The sequence below is a fragment of the Pezoporus wallicus genome, unplaced genomic scaffold, assembly GCF_028554395.1.
Source record: "Pezoporus wallicus isolate ANWC-B61680 ecotype Strahan unplaced genomic scaffold, APGP_CSIRO_Pwel_v1 contig_747, whole genome shotgun sequence".
Lineage (NCBI taxonomy): Eukaryota > Metazoa > Chordata > Aves > Psittaciformes > Psittacidae > Pezoporus > Pezoporus wallicus.
In genome coordinates this window covers 1,381,071-1,403,590 of record NW_026638457.1, presented here as the reverse complement: position 1 = coordinate 1,403,590, position 22,520 = coordinate 1,381,071, and the positions used below count along the sequence as shown (strand labels likewise).

General features: G+C 38.6%; 2 protein-coding genes across 3 annotated transcripts in view; one reads left to right on the top strand and one right to left on the bottom strand.

Annotated features, from left to right (window-relative positions):
* The window catches only part of LOC130599963 (uncharacterized), a 205,551-nt gene extending 205,047 nt beyond the window's left edge, over window positions 1-504 (bottom strand). The window contains exon 1 of the transcript XR_008972339.1: window positions 422-504. The gene's annotated coding sequence lies outside the window, so the exon portion shown is untranslated. The remainder of the gene's footprint in view (window positions 1-421) is intronic.
* A 499-nt stretch (window positions 505-1,003) lies between these two features.
* The window catches only part of MMS22L (MMS22 like, DNA repair protein), a 90,999-nt gene continuing 69,482 nt past the window's right edge, over window positions 1,004-22,520 (top strand). For both annotated transcript variants that reach the window (XM_057410826.1, XM_057410825.1), the window contains exons 1-10: window positions 1,004-1,162; window positions 2,709-2,896; window positions 5,326-5,451; window positions 8,550-8,602; window positions 11,534-11,621; window positions 11,706-11,883; window positions 12,812-12,905; window positions 14,731-14,861; window positions 18,667-18,780; window positions 20,588-20,767. In XM_057410826.1, the coding sequence (XP_057266809.1) occupies window positions 2,718-2,896; window positions 5,326-5,451; window positions 8,550-8,602; window positions 11,534-11,621; window positions 11,706-11,883; window positions 12,812-12,905; window positions 14,731-14,861; window positions 18,667-18,780; window positions 20,588-20,767 (1,143 nt within the window). In that variant the 5' untranslated portion in view covers window positions 1,004-1,162; window positions 2,709-2,717. The remainder of the gene's footprint in view (window positions 1,163-2,708; window positions 2,897-5,325; window positions 5,452-8,549; window positions 8,603-11,533; window positions 11,622-11,705; window positions 11,884-12,811; window positions 12,906-14,730; window positions 14,862-18,666; window positions 18,781-20,587; window positions 20,768-22,520) is intronic.

The window sequence follows — 22,520 nt, the reverse complement described above, 5'->3', positions numbered from 1 at the left end:
GTGCAGTATGCATTTTAAGCTAAGTTATGCCAGGTACAAGTTTTGGGACTTTCTCCCTGGCCCCTACTCTGTGGTGACTGTCATACCCAGTGAAGGCGCTTCAGTAAATGCAAAGAACAATACCCAGATTGAATTTTAAGTCTACTGAACACCACTGCCCATGCCTGATGAGAATTACATCTGTTTACCACAGGAGCAGTACCTGACAAACCTAAGAAGGCTGGATCAGGCTCTGTAAGGCATCAGAGAAGACCAGGACCTCTTGCCCATGACTGAACGAGCACAGGGATGAGCAAATGACGAGGCCGAGAAGGAAAACGATGTTCATGTACAGGCTAGATGACAAGGAAACCGAAGGAAGGTAGCGGACGGCTGAAGCACAAGAAGACGAGGAGGTAGCAGCCTGACCTGGGGCACTTACTAGCAGTGGCAAGATGGTGGCGTTCAGGTGAGAGGCAGCCACGAGTCACCTGTGGTGGCTGGCCAGGCAGGGGACGCCTGGAGTCACCGAGAGAAGCTGCGTGAGCGCTACGGGCTGGCTGGGAGAGGCGGCTGCTACTAAACCCCACCTACATTTGAAGTATGAAGCACTGGGAACTAACAGGGTCCGGGGAATGCAGCCGCAGCATGGAAAGGATCGGTGAGCAAGGGGCAAAGCCGGGGGCAGGCGGAGTTCACGCTGATGAAAGAACGGCGGGCCTGTCGTCTTGGGGAGGCCCTAGAGGCGGCAGCCAGAGCCCAGCTGGAGCCGGAGACACGCACTGGTGGGACGGCTCCTGGTGGGCGGTCGGCCTGGCTGCTTCGCCGCTGCGGGGCGCACGCATCGCTGCACCCTGAGGTGGGAGGGCGGGCTAGGGCGCGGGGCGGCTCCGGAGCGGGAGGGAAGGAGGGAGGGAGCGGACAGGAGGGAGGGAGCGGACAGGAGGGAGGGAGCGGACAGGAGGGAGGGAGCGGACTGGCGGGCGGGCGGGCGGGCTAGCGGCCAGGCAGCTCCCGTCCTTCCTCTCCGGGGCGGAGGAGAGCCGAGTGGCGGGGGAAGGAAGAGCGGCCGGCGGCCAATCGGCACGGCGGCGCTTGCGCAGTGCTGGGGTGACGGTGGCGCGCGGGACGTACGGAAAAGGATCCGGGCGCGGAAGTGGCGGGCCGCCTGGCCAGCGCGCAGGTATCTGTCGCTCTTCTTACTCGCACCCCGCTTCCCCATCCCGATCTCGGCCCCGGCCTGCCGTTGTCTAGTGTATCCCCCGGCTCAGGCCCGGGCCGGGCCGACGCGAGCCGGTGCGGTGCGGTGCGGTGCGGCGCGGGGGGGAAGCACTTCCGGGGAGAGGAGAGCCGTGCTGGGCTGCAGGCTTGACGGGAGTGGGTCGTGTTCGTGGCCGCTGCCCGGAGCTGGGGTTGCTGCTGCCGGGGTGCTGCTCCAGGAAGCTCTGTCACCGGTTTGTAGTTCCCGCCCACGGATTGCAGCCGGGGAAGTTCTCTACCGTGGCCGGCAATGAAAGTTCTGGTACTTCGAGTCAGTGATGGGTTCCGCTAGATCAGGATGTGGTGGATACAAGTGACAGGAACTGCCACCGTGATGAGCTGCCCTTACTGCACTTCTATTCCCCGTGCTTCTGTCGTGTGTGGGGATTTTTGTACCCTAAACTGATCAGTTTTCTTAGAAACTTCTGAGTTAGGGCGTTCCCTTTGCCTGCTTATTTCTTACTTGCCAGTTGTGCTAACACACCTATACGTAGGGTCCTGCTGTAAACTGAAGCAATGAAGTCATGCTTTCACTTAAGATTTGTACTGCTTCTGCTGCACAGCATCACAGAAATGTGAATGAATGGGGAAAAGTAGGACAGAAGCTTTTTTTGCTTTTCTTTTCCCACTGAGCTTATTTTTCAGTCAAGCCTCTCTGTTACAAACGCCATGGTGTAAACTGGTTTCTGCAAGAGCAGTATCAAAACCTGCCAAGGTAATTTAGCGTTTTAATTATGTTGTGAAACATGTTGCCTAATTCTACTCTTTCGTTATGTTGTTTAAAATATTAATTCATTAATGTCAAGTATATAGTTAGTTTCTTTTGGACATGATTTTCCTTCTCCTTTACTTTTGTTTCTCTTTTTCTTAGATTCCTGGGGAGTCAGATTTTTTAAATAGAAACTTCCAATTTTAGCTATATCAAAATCAGCCATACAGTCGTTTTCTGAGCTTTAAAACTTCAGCATTTCAGGGTTCTGTAATGATCCCATGGAATATATTTACTGCTTCTTTCCTTAGAAGAAACTTGAGCTGTAACGTTGCCTTAAAGGCCTGGAGAGCTTCCATCCTGCAATATATGATGTATTTTTGTGGCATAGATACTCTGATTGCAAAATGAACTGTTGCTGAAAGTTCTTAGGCCTTGAGGTGCATTTTTGCCTCTTATTTTACCCTAGCGCCGGTCTAACCTCATTACTACTTAATTTAGAGAGTTAAACCAGAAGAAAGTTAACATATTTTGATTTTTTTGTAGTCACTGGTATGTCTGCTTGATGGAGGAAGCTAAAATTGCACAAAGTGGCAGGATTGTGTGGCAGGGCATGAGCCTGTGATTGCCTTTCTTGTTGATATATGTCTGTTAGTTTGATGGTACAGTTAGTCAGCTCTGTGTCCTCACTTGAGCTGAAGGATTATTTGAAGAAGCATTATGAATTTTTTTAAATTTACCTGTTTGTTTTCCTGATCAGGTGGATGCAATGGACGATGACTTCACGGCTTCTTCTACACCCCCATTTCTCACTGAAAGCTTGGAGATGGCAATGGAAATGGAGAATGAGAACTCAAAGCCGCCTTGTTTTTCCTGTGCTTTTGACAACCAAAATGGAGGGAGAAGCTTTTCTGCAGAGTCTTATTTAGCAAGTGGGTCTCTTAAGAGGTATGGTTTTTTTTTAATTACAAATATAATAGCCTTTAAGATGTTCTTTCCACTGGTGTTTAGTGCCTCTAAATGCTGTCAGGGTTTCCAAATCAGTTTGTTCTTCAGCCCTTATTATGATCCTGAGATCAACTTATTTGGTATACCGAAGTAGGAAGGGCAATTGTGTTGATACACTGCTTTGAACAGTGTTCTAGATTCGCTTCTATTCACTTCTCTCTTTTTTCCACATGATAGAAACAAACCTCCTCTGCCCAGCTTCCCCAGATGCTGGTACTGTCTTTTGTAGCTTTAAGAACCATCTTTCTCAAAGCCTTCTACTTCTGCATTAATTCTGGATTTAAGGTTCAGAACCCAGATTAAAAGAAAGTATTTTCCATGAGATTCTAAAAAGTTACTTTGGTTTAGTTAATACCTTCTTTACTATCTGTGATCCAATTTGGTTTTCTGTGCCACTTGCTGATCCTGCAGGTATTTTGTTCTTTCTCCTACAAAAGCATATTCATTCTGTCTGTCCTCCTGTCAAGCCTCATATGTTGTGTCGTTACTTTGGGTTTCTTTAACCTTAATTTCAGTCTTTTCTGTAAAGCCTTAAAAGGGATTCCCTTTTTTGTTGTTGTTGTGGTCGGTTTTTATTATTGTATTGGGGGGTTGATGTTTTTTATTGTAATTGTATCAGAGCACATTCATTCAAATTTATGCCAGGTAGAGGAGTGAGAGAGCCTATGTCTGAATGAACATCAGGCATTTTATAGCAGAACTAGTTTGAGTAGTGAGTGAGTAGTTAGGAGCTTGTATGTCAACAAGTTTCCCAGGTCACTGCAGTCATGATAATACTGTTCTCCTGTTGCTTATTCACCTTGTCTGCTTGAATTGTAATTTGGATAAGCCTGCACATGAGGGACTCCTCTGTCTTCATTATCTAGAACAAGAGTAATTGGATGTAATTGCTAAAAGCTTCAAAACAGACCAGTGTTTAGGCAGTTACCAAGTGAGCTCAATGGCTCAATGTCCAGCTGGAGACCAGTAACGAGTGGTCTCCCTCAGGGATCGGTGTTGGGACTGGTCTTGTTTAACATCTTTGTCCCTTACATGGACAGTGGGATTGAGTGCGCCCTCAGCAAGTTTGCCGATGACAGCAAGCTGTGTGGTTCGGTTGATACACTGGTGGGAAGGAATGCCATCCAGAGGGACCTTGACATGCTTGTGAGGTGGACTGATGCCAACCTTATGAAGTTTTAACGATACCAAGTGCAAGGTCCTACATTGGGGTCTGAGCAATCCCACGCACAGCTACAGGTTGGGCAGAGAAGAGATTCAGAGCAGCCCTGTGGAGAAGGACTCAGGGGTGTTGGTCTATGAGAAACTTAACATGATCCGGCTTCAGCGTGTGCTCGCAGCTCAGAAAGCCAACCGTATCCTGGGCTGCATCAAAAAGAGCATGACCAGCAGGTCGAAGGAGGTGATCCTGCCCCTCTACTCTGCTCTTGTGAGATCTCACTTGGAGTATTGTGTACAGTTCTGGTGTCCTCAACAGAAAAAGGACATGGAACTGTTGGAACAAGTCCAGAGGAGGGCCACAAGGATGATCAGGGGACTGGAGCACCTCCCGTATGAAGACAGGCTGAGAAAATTGGGGCTGTTCAGCCTGGAGAAGAGAAGGCTGCGTGGAGACCTCATAGCGGCCTTCCAGTATCTGAAGGGGTCCTGTAGGGATGCTGGGGAGGGACTCTTCATTAGGGACTGTAGTGATAGGACAAGGGGTAACAGATTAAAACTTAAACGGGAAGTTTAGATTGGATATAGGAGGAAGTTCTTTACTGTCAGGGTGGTGAGGCACTAGAATGGGTTGCCCAGGGAAGTTGTGAATGCTCCATCCCTGGTAGTGTTCAGAGTCAGGATGACAAAGCCTTGGGTCATATAGTTTAGTGTGAGGTGTCCCTGCCCATGGCAGGGGGGTTGGAACTAGATTTTAAGGTCCTTTCCAACCCTAACTATTCTGTGATTTTATGTAGTGTACATGAAGACAGATTCCAACCATAAATGTAGAGTGGAGCATGCTGTCTAATGTAGCAGCCTCTTCTGTTAAGGACAGCCTGTATGTTACGTCTCAGCCCCCTTGTAACGATGAAGATGCTTCAAGATGGTAGCTTGTTAATTTTTATTTGTTTCTAAAATATATTGTGCCCTGTGACTATATCATGATTTTATGCTGTTGAAGCTAGGTGTTGTCATATTTTATGTGCTGTGTAACATATTGCTGTAAAAGGTAAAATAGCCTTTTGAGAGCACTGCTATTCCTTCCTATCTAAAGTATAGGTGCTGCTGATAAATTGTTAAAACATCAGCGTTGCGTAAGACAGATGTAGATGTTGTATTCTATGGGCTTATTACTGGGCAATATGAATATTATTTGCTCTATTTTACAGGGTTTTGCTGAGACTAGATCCTTCTCCAAATGATTATGAAGATGATGTAGTAGAGTTGTTTGGCTTTCAGTGGGTTACTGAAATGGCATTAGTTGAATCCTGTGGATTTCTCTTTGGATTACTTAGGTATGATAATGTATTTTATAATTAATTCACTTCTGTAACTATGTTCACTGTAAGGATGTAACATACTTTTCAAGTTTCCTATAGTAAAATTGTAAAAGACCATGGGCTATGTAAAGCATCCAGAACGATTATGCTGTTTGCTGCTCCAGTAAGTGATGGATAAGACACAGACGGAATTACAGAATTAAGTACATTTTTCCACAGATTTTTAATCGGTGTGGTGCATCTCTTAGCCATCAGTAGATAAAAATTGGTAAGTATAGTTATTACAACAGTGTTGTGATTTAGAAGGTCCTAGCTTCAGAATATGTGAATACACTATATAAGGTTTCCTTGAATGAGATTGTGCTACCCATATAATTGAAGTTGTCTTTTGAATATTTTAAGTCCTTTTTTTTGTGTGTAAAGAAAAGTGGAGGTTAAAAATCAAACAGTGAAAATGCTGGATTCAGCATTTCCTTCAATTGTTTGGATTAGGATAGCTTCAGCAATCTCTTCAGATACAGTTACTCAGTGTTTGACTAATTCAATGTAGATGTTTAATCTGGTCAGTGCAAATACACAGATCACTGATAATCCTCTTTGCTACTGATAATCCTCAGGATGTACAGCACATACAGAGAGTGTATGGGAGCAGAGCTTTTGTATGATTCCACAAATGCGTGGTATATTCCATCATTCATTTGATTGTAGTGGATACTTCTATCTCTTTAGGGTATGACCAAGGACATGATGTGAAACATCACTGATAGGGTCTGACTTACTGAAACACCATGGCATAGATGGCAGGAAGTATATCAAACCCAATTTTATTTAGCTTTGCTTGTTTGATGCATGCTTTGACTTTACTCTGATTTAAAAAAAAGAAAATAATCTGATAATGAAGGATACAGGAGGATAAGTTAGTTAAAAGAAGCACTGAATCTCAGCATTTAGTCTGATCTGTTTATTAACATGAAATCACTAGGCAGTTACACAGCAATGTGGTTGATCTGTTGAATTAAATTGATATTTTTTTCCTTTGTGACATCAACTACTCTGTAATTGTAATAGAGATGAACATAAAGCATAATATTTTTATTGTGATATTTAAGTTATTCAAGCTATACATGTTTTAAAACCCACTGAACTGGTAGCAGTAATGGATTTCAGCTAACTGTAGTATGAGAGTTTGCTTGCTAAACTGTCCTTTGGCGTGACAAGTCCCTCTGCAAAGATATTCTCTCTTTCAGTTCATTTGTTCAGTCATGAAATGGAACACTTTTGTTTAAAGACCAGTTGACAACTGAAAGTAGTAAAACTCCTTTTTCCATTGTAGAAATTCATATGGGAGAAGTACAGTTTGTAATTATTCTTGAGGACAAGGTGGTTGAAAATAGATATCATCTGTACTTCATAAACTGAACTATGTTTAAATACATGCTTACAGAAACCTAGGTTTTTTTGTGTCTGTAAATATTTAATGTGGCTATTTAGTATTTTAAAATATTTTAATTAATAACAATATTATACGATGGAACAGCAAGTTAAAAACATGAATTGTGCAATAAAAAAAATATTACCTGTGAGTTTTTTATGTAATTGATGATGTGTGAGTCAAAATGGGTAAGACCTGTATAGCCATTTGAGTGGGTATATTAAGACAATATATCTTTGATTAATAAAGATCTTTGATTAATAAACTGTCAGAATATTTATTTGCAAACCAAATTATTTAATGATTAACAGCAGTAAGGATCAATCTTTGAGGTACAAATGCAGATTGAAATTAAAATGACTTACTTAACTGATGATATCTTTGTTATGCTTGGCATGCCCAGTTTGTGGTTGTATTTTATCAGCCCACTCTATTCTGCCTTTTATTAATTTAGTGGAGAGTCTCTCTAACCTTCAGCCTCAAGAGCTCTCCTGCTTTAGTTGTCCTTCCTTTCTACATGGTTGAAATACTTGAAATTCAACTTTGATTTCAAAACAAGACAAGCAGCTAAAACCCCACAAAACAACTAAATGGCTGAAAATAATCTTGGGTAGTTGATGTGATTTTATCCCAGGAAAGAAAAGCTAAGGGTGATAATTCTAATGTGTACCTGCCAGGTTACAACCTGGGGTTTTGGATCCTTGGGGGAATTTTCTGTTTTTTGTTTTTTTTTTTGTTTTGTTTTGGGGTGTTGTTTTGGGGGGTTTTGATTTGGGCTTTTTCTTTGTGTTTGGATTTATTTTTTTTTATTTTTTTTTTTTTCAGTAAGAACATTTGATGTGGGTTGGATCCAAGTATCCTTCAGTAGTTGCTGCTTTGACTACATAAGAAACGAGGCAGAGAGCTTCTTCCTCAATTTATGCAGCATTTTCTTTCAAAAGTCTGTCTTGCACAGTTGCGCTTTTCATTCAGTTTAGTACCATGTTATCTCTGTGGAGACTGTACTTGAAGACCACTTGAAAATAACTGTTGCAGAACATGGCTGAGTACTTACCTGTGTTACAGCTATTTTTAATTTTCATTTGCAGTGTCGGCTGCTCCTTTAAAAATGCTTTCTTTCTCCTTCAAAACTCAACTGAGTTTTAATTTTTCTAGAGACACTTTCCTTTACTATAATTTGCTGGTTTATCTTTTATGCTCAATTTAAGCAGCAGAGCACCCTAAGCAGGAAAAACTGCTGACAGAATTTACTAGTGCTCATTCACAGGGAACTAATTTAGTGTATTCTGAGTGTATGCCATGAGGACTAACTTTAGGGTTTATTCTGTGGTCAAATATAAAGTTGAGTTATGCTTGTGGAAAGGTCACCTACGGGCAATGGCTTTCAGGGATTTTGTGTGTGTGGCTGTTTTTTTCTTCCCCAGATATTTAACTAGGTTTATATCTGTTGTAACTGTAATTAATGTTTTATAAACAAGCAAAAATTCTATTGTCATCACTTCACACTTGTATGTGTCTGTTGCCTTCTACTAATACTCTTTCCTAAGGTACATTTGTGTAACATTATTCAGAAATACAAAGCAAGTAACACCTCTCTCTGTTCTATTTAGACCTTACTAGAATGTAGTTAAGTAACTTTTCTTTATATAAATATGATAAACTTCTGTATTCCTTTAATTAGGCAACAGATATACACACTGGAAGACTTAGTACAAACGAGTTCTTCTGATTTTGGTAAGTTTAACGCATTTAATTTGACATTGGAATAGGTATCACTGTCTTTTCATTACTGAAATACATTATTGCAGATCATGCTTGTGCTTTCTCTCTTGACCAAGGGCTCATGGACTGTGCCGCAGAACAGCATATAACCAGCACAAACTTGCAGTAAAGGTACAAATACAGGCAGCCAAGTGATGTAAGGTAGTGTGAAAACAGACAAGGAAAATGTTGAGAGTCAGTTTGGAACCAGATCTTCCTGTATAGTAGGTGCACAGGGCAATACTGACCCTTCTGACCTCAGTTGTGGATTCTGCATTAATTTGACTTGAGCTGAGATGTCATCCCTGAGGTAGAATTTGACAAAACTGTTAACTCATTTATAAAAATGGAAAGTTGCGTCAAAGCTCCCAATAACTATTTTATTTACAAAGGTAGTGGGTTGGAACTTCTTCCAGTTTTCTCTTGGCTTACATTTAAATGAGTTAGTAATATTTGTTTAGTTTAAAGTTACTTACAAACTTAATTTATCTTTGCAGCAGGATTGATAAAACGGGATTGCTACAAAACGTTTTATTTCAATTAAATACTAAGGCATGAGAAGTAGTATGTTTCTGAAGCATTATTGCAGCCTTGGGCTTATTGCGAGTTTGAAAGCTGAATTACTTAGCAAGTTGAAAAGTTCAGTAATTACTCAGAAATAAACTGACTATGGTATCTTCTTATTGCTTGAGATACACTGCTAGTATCCTAAGAGTAGGAGTAAATAGTTTTATGCATTGTTATTATTTTGGTTTGATACTGGCATGCTCTGCCATGTAAATCATCAGTATGAATCTATCATCCAGCTTCTGTCCTTCTGTCATATGCTCTTGTTGACTGTATCTTGAAAGTCTAATTTTGCTGATTAATACATAAGTGGAAATAACCTTATTTTAAATTACAGTTGAACTCTTTTTTTTTTTTTTTTTTTTTTTGTAACTGGACACCAAGAAACTGTTCTGTAGTCCTTTTCCCCTTCAGTTTAAGCATCTGTTTGGTTCTCTTGTCTCTATCCTGTTCTTCCTCTTGTCACATAAGCTGGTAAAATAAATAATTGTTGGATTTTACGTTTTGCACCAAGCTTTTTTTTAACTTAGAGCAAGTCACTGATACATCTGTGACTCAGTTCCCCCTTTATACAGCAGGCAGTGTGATGTTAGGTATTATTGATGTTGTAGATAAATGCACTATTGCCACTGTTAAAGCCCCCAGGTTACCCCTCAGTGTATCTTTGTTGTGCATATATGTTTATACAGATATCAATATTGTACATTTAATTTCATTCCCTATCAGTCTTAATGAGTTTTGGAGTCTTGGTACTAAGAACTGTGTAATGTGGAAACCATATGAAATCTTTTCTTATCCTCTGCATTGTTTTTCTCTGGTTTTGAAAATGCCCGATCTTTTCTTAACACTCTAGTGGTGCTGGTTTGTTCTGCTTATTTCATTGTTCAATGATTTATGACACTTTATAAAAGACTTTGTAGTAGAATACTGTAAGATAAAATTTTGCTTAAACAGATCTTCTGAGAACTTAAGATTTTTATTTTTTTTTTTACTGTTACAAAGCAGCAGTAGTATCTGTAAATAATTCATTTAGAACAGTGATTTGAGCCTTTAAACCTATGGTTCATTACCACGGCAGATCCTGTGGCTTCTGATGTAGTTGAGGGTAGGCTTTACACTGGAATATTATGGTACTTGTACCAGTTGATTTGCTTTTCAGTGAGTGTTGTTGCTCAAAAGATGTTGAGATAGGCTTATATGGACAAAACTTTGTGGGGTCTGTAACAAGTGACATAGGTTAGCTTCAAGGTTACCTGGAGGGCATGGTGGGGGGAAATAAAGGGAACAGGGAGACCAATAAAGGAAAGACTCCCCAGTGGTGAGCTGGGGAGAGGAGCAAAGGCAACTGCCTTTTCATGGACATGCAGTCAGTGCAGCAGGTGGCAAAGAGTTTTTGCCACCCATCTCTTCTAGTGTGATACACTTTCACTGGGGGCCTGCTCAAACTCCTTATTTGCTGTTACTAGTTATGATGCTCCAGTGACTGGCATCAGAATTGTTACAGGCTGAGTGGTTGCTAAGCATTTGCCTATATACATTATTGGGAAGTAGTTAGTGGATATTTAAATGGCTTTCTCTTTTTTGTTGTGCACCAAGCTTCATTTTTCTCTAATGTAAGCTGAAAGCTCCATGGCAAGGTGTGAGAGTTATGAGTGATTCTCACACCAGTGGCAGTAGCTTCCAATGAATCTCTGCTGTAATAATGGTGTTTGAGCTTGCAGGTGCAAGATAAGGAAGGTAACATCACGAGAACAACAGCTTCAGAGAGCAAAGGAAGGGAGACACATAGCGGCAATAACTAGCTGAAAGGATACAGAGCTGCAGGTGAAAGGCAGGCTACAGGACTGTGAATGGATGGCTCTTGGCATTACACCATTTAAGGGGCTATGCAAGAATGCGTTGCTTAGGAAGAGAAGTTACAAAGCTTGTTTCCAAATAAGTCTACCTGCTTAAGTCCCCCAAGAGAAAAGGATGCTGAGAAATTGTTTCACACATACCTTTTCTGAAGGTGTCTTGGAAGCACACAGAGAGCAGGGTGGTAGGGTTGAATGATTTTTTTCCAGCACTTACTGCTTGCCTCTGCCTCCTTTCTTGAGGGGCTGGCTGCCTTCTTTTCTCCCTGTATCTGGATATCCATCTGATGATAAGATGAAATATGGATCCCTCTGGCAAGATGACATTGAGAAGTGGGTGTTCTCCACCAGCTACCTCCCAGGTTGTCCTCAGAATAGGGTGGCTTTCCAGTGGTTTGGTTTGCTTAATGTGGAGAATGCATATGTTAATGTGAGTCATAGTGTGGGCACATCTGCTTTAAGCTATCAATCTCTTTTACTTCAGGTCGAGCTGCAAACTTGCACTCTGAAGCAGAGAGCATCAGGCATCGATGTACTCAGTTTTTGAATTATGTGAAAGTTTTCATCTTCAGGTAAAGTTTGCACACAGTACATATACTAAACTTTGTGCGGCTGCTTCTTACCCGTTTTCTGATTGTATGTCTGTGTGTGTTCAGGTATCTGGAACTCCCTAAAGAGGAAAAGGATGGAATGCTCCATCCATATGAAGAACTAGAAGCACAGTTACCATCAACACTGGTGGAAGAGCTTCATGCTTTGACCATGCACATTGGTCACCTTTGTGAACTCCCTAGTAGTGTCTTGGCAGCATTTACTATTCAACATCAGGCAAAGGTTAATGTCTTTTATAATTTAAAATTATTTTTTGTGTAAAAGTACATATTCAACTTGCTAAATTTTGGCTAAATAGCATTTCATATTTCTTCAGGCTGAAATTGTAAGTTGCACTTTATATTGCATGTTTAAAAAATTCCTCTGGTGTGTCCTTACTAATAGTTAAAATTTCTGAGTTTCCCAGGGGAAGGGGCACTTTTTAAAACCTACACTCTGAAATCTTGACTCAAAATAGGAAAAGATCGGGTGTATAAAGAAGAAAAGTGCAGACATGGAAGCAGACACTGAAACATTAAACACTAGTGAAGTATATACCATTAAGATTTCTGCATACGTATAATAACAAATGCTTTCAAATCTTTTAGAGAGAAAAAAGGGGCTTTAGTCTTAGGCTGTATAAACTAGTATCTGGAGGGGAATGATCTGCTGAGAAGCAGCATTTTGAATGTTCCTGTTTCTTTAGCTTGTCAGTAGGGCCACTGTTGAACTGATGAAAGAAGTAGGAATTTCAAGTAGACTGTAAGGAAGAGAATATTGAAATTTTGGAATTACTAAAAGACACACTTTAACATTTTGTATGCTACCTAATACTTTTCTGGAAAGGATGACTAACGGTGCTTTAATCTGCCAAGCTTATATCAAGACATTGTGTTTAAATTATAGCTTAGATCAGATTCAAAACTTCACAAATATCCTCTACAGATAGAATTAGTTGTCATGAAGGTTTTGTGGTTTTGTTTGGTTTTGTGTTTGTTTTTTTTCATTAACTGAATAGCATGTTTGTATGTTACAATGTATTTGATCATAGATAATGATAATGTTCACTGCAGGCATAATGCATGCCCATCTTTTGTGTGATTCAGTAGAGTATCCAGAATTTGCTAAAGAAATGTGAAAAATAAATAAATGTGTCTATTTCTAATCACAGCTCTTTCCCCCATCGTGGCATTTACTACATCTCTACTTGGATATTTATTGGATACTATTGGAAGTTCTTCATGTACTAGATGAAAAAATGATGAGTAAGTATGCAGATTTTTTTTTCTTGAACTACTTCTTGTACATATGACTTACCTATATTTCTCAATTTATCCAGAATCATTTACTACTTTTGGTAGTTTTTAAGCACAGCTATATTTGATGGGGTAAACTCAAATATAGTGAGGGCAGGTTCTTTGTGAATCTTCATGTAATGAAGATGAAATGTTATTTAGGAATTTGTTCTTAACCAAGATGATGAAGTTTGTGCTCAACTGATGCTTACAACATAATATTTAGTAGTAAATTTTGACATCACATAAAAAAATGCCTTTGCAGAGACCCAGAATGCATAACAGTAAACAACAGTTTGATGAAAACAATGTAGGAAAAGTTGTCTGAGGATGGATCAGAACAAAGAATCTCAAAAGAGAGAATTTGTATTGTTAACCATATGAGACACTAAGAAAATACTGGGCAAAGGAAGAATGTTGCCTTAGTCAGAGGTGCTTGTAAAAATACAGCAAGAAAAAGAGCCAAGGCAATTACTTTTTTTTTTTTTCTTCCTAAAAAGCCTTCAAAAGAGCAAAAAAGATTGATAAGAGTAAGCTGTTCATAGAAGCTAGATAAAAAAGGTCATAGAATGCAATACAACTGAAGAACCCATCTTCAAAGTAGTTCAGTTTGCTGAAGAACTGCTAAAATGCAGAATAGAACTTTGCTTTGTGAAGAACTTTGCTAGCAAAATAAATCACAAAAATGCATTTTCTTTTATAATCATTGTGTCACTACAAACAGTCCCCCTTCCCCCTTGTAATAAATTATTGACATAAGTTCCATATAGAAATTGCAACAGTTGGAGTAATGTTGAGGTCTAGAAAGAACGCACTGTATGTTTAGCCCAGGTAACTAGTACTGAATCTGAACTCTTGGATTTGCTTTTGGCTGCTCTTGAGTGCTGTCACAACACAGCCTTGCTCAGATTAAAGCATCTTCTCTGTTTATGCATATCTGTGCTAATGGATGATGTGTGAGTTGGCTGTTGTTCTGTAATTCTAACTTTCTTGTATGATCTGCTGTGGGATAACCTGTTTTTCTTTTGGGGGGCCTTTTGGGGAAGGGATAGGGAAACTGTTGGAGGCAGTCTGTTGTTCAGAATTCGATATTGATTTCTAGATAAAATTCTGAGTCAGTGCAGTAATCTTGTCTTGTGTAACGTATACTGAGTAGAAACTTCACACTACTAAGACCAACGGCAGGATAGTAGGTTCAGGGCTTCACCCTGCATTTCCATGAATAAAATACAGGCTTAGTTCTACATATCTTCTGTTTCACTGATGTGAAAGGAGTTGTACTGTTGAAAGCTAGTGGGATAAGATCTTACAGCCTTTTAATTTTACCATTTTATCTGTGATAATGCCTACAAATGCTCAAGTTGGAATACGTTCTTGCCAGCTTTTTACATCAACACATCCATAGGAAAGTGTTAGACCTCTCCAGAATTGTTTGTCATCAACTTGCATATCTGCAAAACATGTCATGATTTCAGAACATGCGCACTGGCATGTGAGAAAGAGGAGCTTGCAGATAAATAAATCTTTATTCCACTGCAAAAACTGTGCCAATAAAAGGCTGTGAAGTGCCAAACTATTTTACTGTCAACCAGAATAATACCAGACTTCAGTGTAGTAAGGAAGGCACTAGCTTGAACTTAGAATTGAAGAACTTTCCCAAATGAGTTTGTAAATTACAGTTACATACAGCTCAACAAACCAATTCTAAAATATATAGAATAGAAAAAACATTTCTTTCTTGTATTAAACAGCCAAACCCAGGACTAAATAGGTGTAATTTTCTTTTGTCTTTTAGGACAAGTTGTATATGCTAACAATTTCATAAATGTGACAGGGGAGAATTTAACCAGTATCAGTTTATTTGAAACACACTGTGGAAATCTCATATCTGATCTAATCAGCTTGTCCATCAACAAGTATATGAAGGTAACTTTTTTTGTTTATATAGGACACGGGCAGTATATGCTTGTATTAGGAACAATATGAATTGGATATTGCAACAATGCATAGATAACTTCTGCTAGGTTTTAAATGTTATGTATGGCTTTATATCTCAATGTTTTAAAGAGTGTTATTTGTTAGGAGCTCAAATTGTGTTATATTTATTCATGACCATCTGGCAGTTGAATGAGAGAGTAATATTGAAATGCACTGTGTACAGAGCAGAAGTGAGTGCCACATTTCCTAAGTTCAGTGTTCCAGGTTCAGTGCCAAACATGGCACAGTCTGAAAGGTTTACAGCTATAGATGTAAAAAAAAAAAAATCTTTTCAAACTCTCTCAAAAGGAACAGAAAGAGAATAACTATAATCCTGGCAGTAAGCTAACTGGACACTTAACAGGATGTCATATTACGGTTTGTTGTTGCACTGCTCCTATTTCTGCAACCTCATCTTTCTGTTACAGCACTTTTACATTTGTCAAGAGAAAACTTGTCCTCCTCTTTTCTTTTTCATTCTTTCTATAGCTGCAGTGTTTTTCTCACTTGTTTTGAGCACTCCAAAGCTAGAAAGTCATAATAGCTCTATATAGCAGCTAGTAAAAGAGCTATGTAATCTTTGTATCAGCTTTAGATGGGCACGAGACTGAATTCTGAGAATAAGTAGCACTGACCACTGTATAATTTATGTTTTTCTAGTACAAAGACATGGAAAATGGAGTCCCCTTTCTTTCATATTACTATTTGGGGGTGGGGCAGGAATAGCTGTGTTAACTTTTGATCACTGTTCTTTTAAGCTATCTGTAGAGAACTGTTACCTTTTTTTAAATCAGTTTTGATTTATTAAATTATTAGATAATACTGCAGCCTTCTCCCCTATCAAAAGGTAAATAGATGGAAGTAATTTTTTAAAAAGAAGATTCAAATAGCATCTTTTGACCATTATGCTTGACAATAGACTTTGAAATGTCACGTGTTAAAATGGCAGATTCATTCTGCTTCCACAGAGACACGTTACAGAGAAATTGTTTTGCCACCACTTTTTCTTCAGTTCTGCCTGGGCTTAGGCCAATCTAGTTCTGTTTGAGATTAATTTCTGAAGCAGAGCTTGTGCTTGAGCTGGATAACGCCTCGTCTGCTGGTGTCTCCTCTAGTATGCATTCATTGTTATAATAAGTAATTGAAATAGTGTCTCTCAAAATTTTTAGGAACACAACTGGTACCCATAATAGAAGACAGTGTCAGCTCATCATTAAAACATGTCATTAAGCTTTTGGCTGAGAATATTAGGAAGTGCAGTTCTTAATGTATGTGGGTATCCTTAGAAGGAGGGGACGTAAACACTGATCCTCCAGACTCATCAGATCTGTTTCTTGGACCGCTTTGGTATCAAGATGCATTGCTTGCATCAGTAACTGAGGCCATTGTGCTCTGAGATACATTTGACATAGAAATATGTATTCTTGGATATCGTCTTTTCATTTTCAGCAGGCATATATTTGGCACCAGAGCTCTATTGTCCCAAAAGTACTGCAATTTGAAGTTATAACCATGCTTACCAAGGTACTGAACTTGGGTACATTGCAAGAGGAATTCAGACTATCTCCGAAGAAAACAATGTCTCGGTGACCCTTAGTCTAGCCAGTACCTGTGTAGTGTCTTACTTTGATACTACTAGCCAGTCTCTATCCTGGACAGATACTGCATGTCTCCTGCAGAAGTGATCTTGCTGTCTTGTAGAAGATCACAGTAGTAGATGCAAGTAGTAGATGAAGAAACATAGATGCTGCAACAACTGGCACTCCATGTAAAAGGCCTAAAACTCTCACTTGTAAGATAGTCTATCTACCTAATACTTTTGTAAAATGCTCCAGTGCATCTGTAATAAGCAGACTTCTCCTTTCTGAAGAATCTGTTTTGCTCTTTGGTGATGAGTCATAACCAGAATATTTTTGAGGTGCTTCAGTTTTGGGCAGTTAGTAGTTAAATAATGATTTTTTCAATAGACTTTAGTGGTAACACTGATGTTTATTCTTAATATTAGCGTAAGATTAATTCAGGTTCTTGAGAGATTCTCACAACAGATCTTTAACTAAAGGCATGAGGAGGTGTAGGCACATGGAAAACTCTTTAAAGCCTATGTGGAGTGTGAATAATAGAATTATTTTAAATATTTCAGTCTTCATGATATTGTAAAATAAATTGTCGGGGTTCACCCTGGCAGTTTCAAGGCTAAGAAGGGTTCTTTACAGAGAGAGGAAAACTAATTATGTGTCACTTATAAATACATTCAGTATTTCTAATTATTTTATATTTAAACCCAGTTTGGAGCTGTATGAAAACAGTCGTGGATGATAAATAAAAAGTCTGTGTTCTTACAGAATACTGTACAGATTTGAAATTATTGTTAATATACTTGTTCTTCTAATTGTGAGAGTGTGGTTTTCAGTCACTTGCACTTCTTTAACGTCTCTTTCACACACTATTGCTGTCACTGGCATTGTGTATTTTGATTTTGTTTTTAATTTGCACCATTAGATTTACAAATTCAGAAATTATTTTAAGTACCAGTGTGATTTGAGAACAGCTGTGCATGAATGGATCAGGAAGAGCATGAAGTTATAAAAATTCAAGGTTCACCTCATCAGATCTGGGTGTCTAGAAGTCAGTTGTCTAAACTAGTCGCCCTAGGCTCTTTATCTTGTCAAGGAAGGATAGGAACAGTTCTTTCTCCTGCACTGAGTTAGATGAATTAGGCTCTCTAGGTGACTATTAGAAGTGCTTTAGAAGGGCTGATAATTCAAGCTTGGACTACTCATTGTTTAGGAATAAACAGTATGAGCTGCCTTTTGCCTCTTTTCTTTCTACATTTCTGCCATTGTGTCCCTGCTGAAGCTAAAATGTGCTTAATTATGCGATTTCAGGAAAGCTTTTCTCACTGTTTTTTGCCACTTCTGAATGCAGTTCAGTGGATTCATAGATCTGAAGACAGCCCAAGTAAAGTTTTGTCTGTACTATGATTATTTCAAATACAGTGCTGGTAGGTCTTAAAAACATTAAAGCACACAGAGAATTTTTATGTATTTAGCAATTCCTTTTGCTGTTTTGTTTCACAATCCAGGGAATGTAAAGCTGAAGGATGAATCACAAGAAGACTGCTTTGCATTTGAAATGCATCAGTCTGAATGAATTTTCTTAAATATGGAATAGTAATCAAATAACATACACAACTTGAAATATGCTGTTTTCTGCATATTAAAAGAATGCCTTGCAGTAAGTTTACCAAAAAGCAGATTTTGTGAAATGTTGTGGGAACATTAACATCCTCATGCCAACAAAAACATATTCTACTAGCATTATGCCTAGTCATTAAGTAGTTTCCAGTTAAAAATAACAATAATAGCTGTTAAATTATCTTAAATCTTTATCTTCCAAGGACATCAAGAAAATCTAATCAATTATTTCATCTTTTCCCTACTGTCAGACAATGAATCGGTATTTATTGCAATTCCTTTTCATTTAGGCCTCAGAATTCCATTTTCATATGATTAAATAATTTTTGAAAGTGGCTTAGAAGAAACTAAGAAATAGCGCACCTGCAACTTACATAGCATTAGGAAATGGTCTTTGTTGTATGAGATACAGTTTTGATGTTAATGAAATAATGCACCTTCTAATGTGTCATTTTAGCTGTATTATGTAACTGCAGCCAACTCCAAACAACTAAAATATTGGTACATAAAATGCAATTTAAAAATGACACTTCTCTGAATAATTGTATTGCCTATTTCAGGTGAGACCTTCTGAGGCTCTAATTAGTCACCATTATCCCTGTACCTGCATTAAAGAATTATGGGTTCTACTTATTCAGCTGCTGGACCATAGAAATAGAGGGTCTCACACAGAGGTAATGGAAGAATACTGTTACATATGCATGTGTGTTACATATGCAATACAGTTGCCAAATGTTCCCAGATTGCCATGAATGCATGAGTTCGCATATGATGGAACTGAAGTTCGTGTTTGTGTAAGGAGGACTGCATGCTAACTATGATGCTTTAGGTTTCCAGCTTAAATGTGAGTCAAGTCCTGATTCTAGGTTTGCAGTGTACTGTTTGGTAATGATGTAGGGTACTGATAGAGTGCTCCTTGTACTGAGGAAAGTAAAGCAAAGGAACAGACTCTGAAAGCAGTATGGTAGAACAAAAGAAAAAAACCTATCTTTACCCATTAGAAAAAATAAAAAAATATTTGCAATTTCTATGTTATGTCATGCAATGATTCATCTCTAAGCATTAGAAACACAAGTGCAGTCAGACCAATGATATATGTAGCCCGTGTTTCAGTCTTTGATACCCATACCTTAACTACTTAGACAAGAGTAACCTGGGTTTTGTTTTTTGATCCTGTAGTTGCTGACTTCTTTTTATACCCTTTATACTTTTACTGGAAGAGCCAATCACTACCTGTTCTCCTTCCTTATACCAGTATGACTTTATATGACTTTTTTTTTTTGGTATCTCCTAGCTTCTATCTTTTCTAGGCTGAAAAGTCTTACTGTATCAGTCATTCTTTTTACAAGCACCATTCTCTACCTGTGGTCACCTTTGTTACCCTTCTCTGAACCTGTTTCCGTACTAGTAGATCCTGTCTCAAATGGCAGACTACCGGGATTGCATGTAGTATTCCAAGTTAGGTGGCCATATGGTTTTATACCTTGGAATAATGATAATAACCCTAACCCTTTCCTAATATTTCCTAGTATTTTGATATTTTTTTTCTTTCTTGACCTCTGGTTAGAATTGATATGATGTTTCTCTGAATTAAGATTAAGAAATGTCAAAGTCCTTTGAAATTTTTCTGAAATAATCTTTATAAAAACCAAACCTGCCCTCTGTGCAATAAGTACCTCACAGAGTTCACTTAGTATAGAATGAAGTAATTCACAGTAGAGTGTTTGTACTGATAGCTGTTTACTCATGAATGACAACAGATGTAAAGGTGGACAGCGCAAGTGAACCTTCATACGTGTTAAGTGTTTGCACAAGCACATTGAAGCATAAGAGATCAGCACTGAGATCAGGACCCAGCTAAGGTGGGTGAAATGCAGGTGCAAAGAAGTCCCAGAGACTTTCATATAATTAGGGATGATAGGTGCAGTCTGTAAGAAGCTGTATGTGGGATAGACAGGGATCTGAGCCAAAGAGTCAGTGCTAGAACAGATTTGAAATAAACCAGGGAATTTGAACCTCAGTTTGCTGCCTTTCAGACTGATTCTCTGCTATATACTACTGTATTTCTCTTGATTAGGTTAGTCTGCCACTAAAAGTTTTTCAAAAATCTGTTATGAAAGTCTTCATTAACGAACTCTAATTTCTCTCATCTCAGTGTTGCTCCATTCCATCTGCACGTCGGCATTCCAAAAGCTTGTAATTTTGTCTGTGAAGTTTCGTACCATGTTCTTCCTTGTTACCAAACCTTGTCCTTTCATGTTGCTTTCTACTGGCATTTTAGAGAGGACATTCAAAAGTAGCTCCCGGTTTTCTCTGGTCATACTGAGCACTTTTTTTTTTTTGTTATTTTCTTTAAATGACTGCCATCTCACTTATTTTATATAAAAGCAAATTAATCAGTAGCACAGTACTGTAGGCAAACTTGTTAACATAGGCTTTGTTATTCAACACAGTTTAAATTTAGTTTTGCGTTTTCTACAGAGTTTCTGGAGCTTGGTGAACAGAACTCTAAAGAATATCTTTGAAAGGCCCAGTAGTTCTGAAAGCATGTCTGGTTTTGAAACTGTTCAGTGTAAAGACCCACTGAGTTTTAGCTGGTGGATTATTAGTCATCTGGCCTCACTCTACCAGTTTGACCGTAATGGAAACCTAGATGAAAAGGTAGGTATGTTTTTTTCCTGAATACCTGAAAGTTGTTATAATTTATTGAGGTGTCTAACTTTGGCTATGTTTGTTGATAGACAAAAATACATGTTCTAATAAAGGAATTTTCACACTCCTTAAGGAAGTCCTTTGAGGTTGGTGGTGTTAAGGTGTGCTTTGTGCAAGTCAGTAAACATTGCAAGAGCCCTTGACATATTGATGTTATATACCAGATATGCAGTAGATTACTGTATTAAGAAAACTTGAAATATCCCAACTAGTTAGTAACACATAGACTTAATGATGTAGCATATGTTTTAAAACTGCCTGCCTGCAGGATAAATGCTTCACCGGTTCTGTTTTAGGAACTGAACACATTAGATTATACCCCATAAAGTATAAACCTCAGGGAGAATTAGGTCATGCCATCTTCTGTCCTTCTGTTCTTTTATCTTTTGCCTCACTATAGGGCTTGGGGGGGTTTTTGTTTGGGTTTTTGTTTTGTTTAGGGTTTTTTTCTTTTTGCATTCCAGCTAGATTGCTTATATTCTCTAGTTAGCCAAGCACCAGCTATATATTGCTTCTTCCATGAATTTGACTTGATTGCAGTTTCTTGTAAAGTGTCTTTCATTATTTGTAATTTAATATTTTTAATTTGAAGCTGGAAAGGTCATACCCTTTTTCTGTTAAAATCTTTACCATGATTTCCTAAACCAACTTAGGAGAAAAGGTTAAAACATCGGAACATATGTGTAAACTGCAGATCTGTAAAAACGGAAGAGTCTGATAACATCAGTTGATCAATTTGTTTTGATAACTTAAAATCCTCCCCATCATCTTTGGATCTTTAAAAGCATGAGTATATAAACAGAGAAAGAATGAAAAATGCTGGACTTATGTGAATACTTTTAATCATAGTTTAAAATTAGACTTTCTAATAAAGTTAAGGATTACTTTCATTTATTTTTAACTTGCAAATTCCCTGATTTGTCAAAAAACTAAAATATAGAGAAGGCATAACTCACTGCTTAAATACTTAGTTGTAAAACTCATGACCATTCTGAGTGACTAGAGGACTTGATGAGGGTGGGGTACTTATGCTTCCACTGCTTGTGGGTTGACAGATCCTTAGGATCCCATGGCAGGCTGCGCATTACCATGTTGTTCAGACTTTTCTGATAATACCATGGCAAAATGAAGCAACTTCTTACACATTCATGTGGTGAAAAATTGCAGATGACATCTGATTGTTACACTGAAGGTTGTCCCAAGCTTCGCTTGCTTTTGCCCCATTACTGTGGTAGTCAGAAAGGACCACAGTCCATTGTGTATTTCAGAGGAACCTTGGATAGAAATATTGCTTATAGAGGAGCTTAAATGGAGAGAAAGGTTATTCCCAGGTTGAATATAGAAACCAGAGTGAAGCAGATATTTTATCCTGGGTTTCTTATATTTTATGCCCTAATCAAAATGCAGTGATACTGTTTACTTTGATCATTGGAATTTTTTCCTGTCTCTTGTACTGATACATACTATGTATTTAGCCTCATGAGAGAATATTTTTTGCCTCAGGCACTGTATTATTTAAATAAGCTAAGCAGATGTAGAATGGAAAAAAAGAATTCCTGTTGTTCTTATTTTAAAGTAGGAATCTTGAGACACAGTGACCGGAAGTGACTTGCCCAAGATTAAATAACAATTTTTCTTTAGAGCCCATTTGTGAAAAGATAATTTCCAAATCTCTATCTGTAAATCATGAGACCATCCTGTG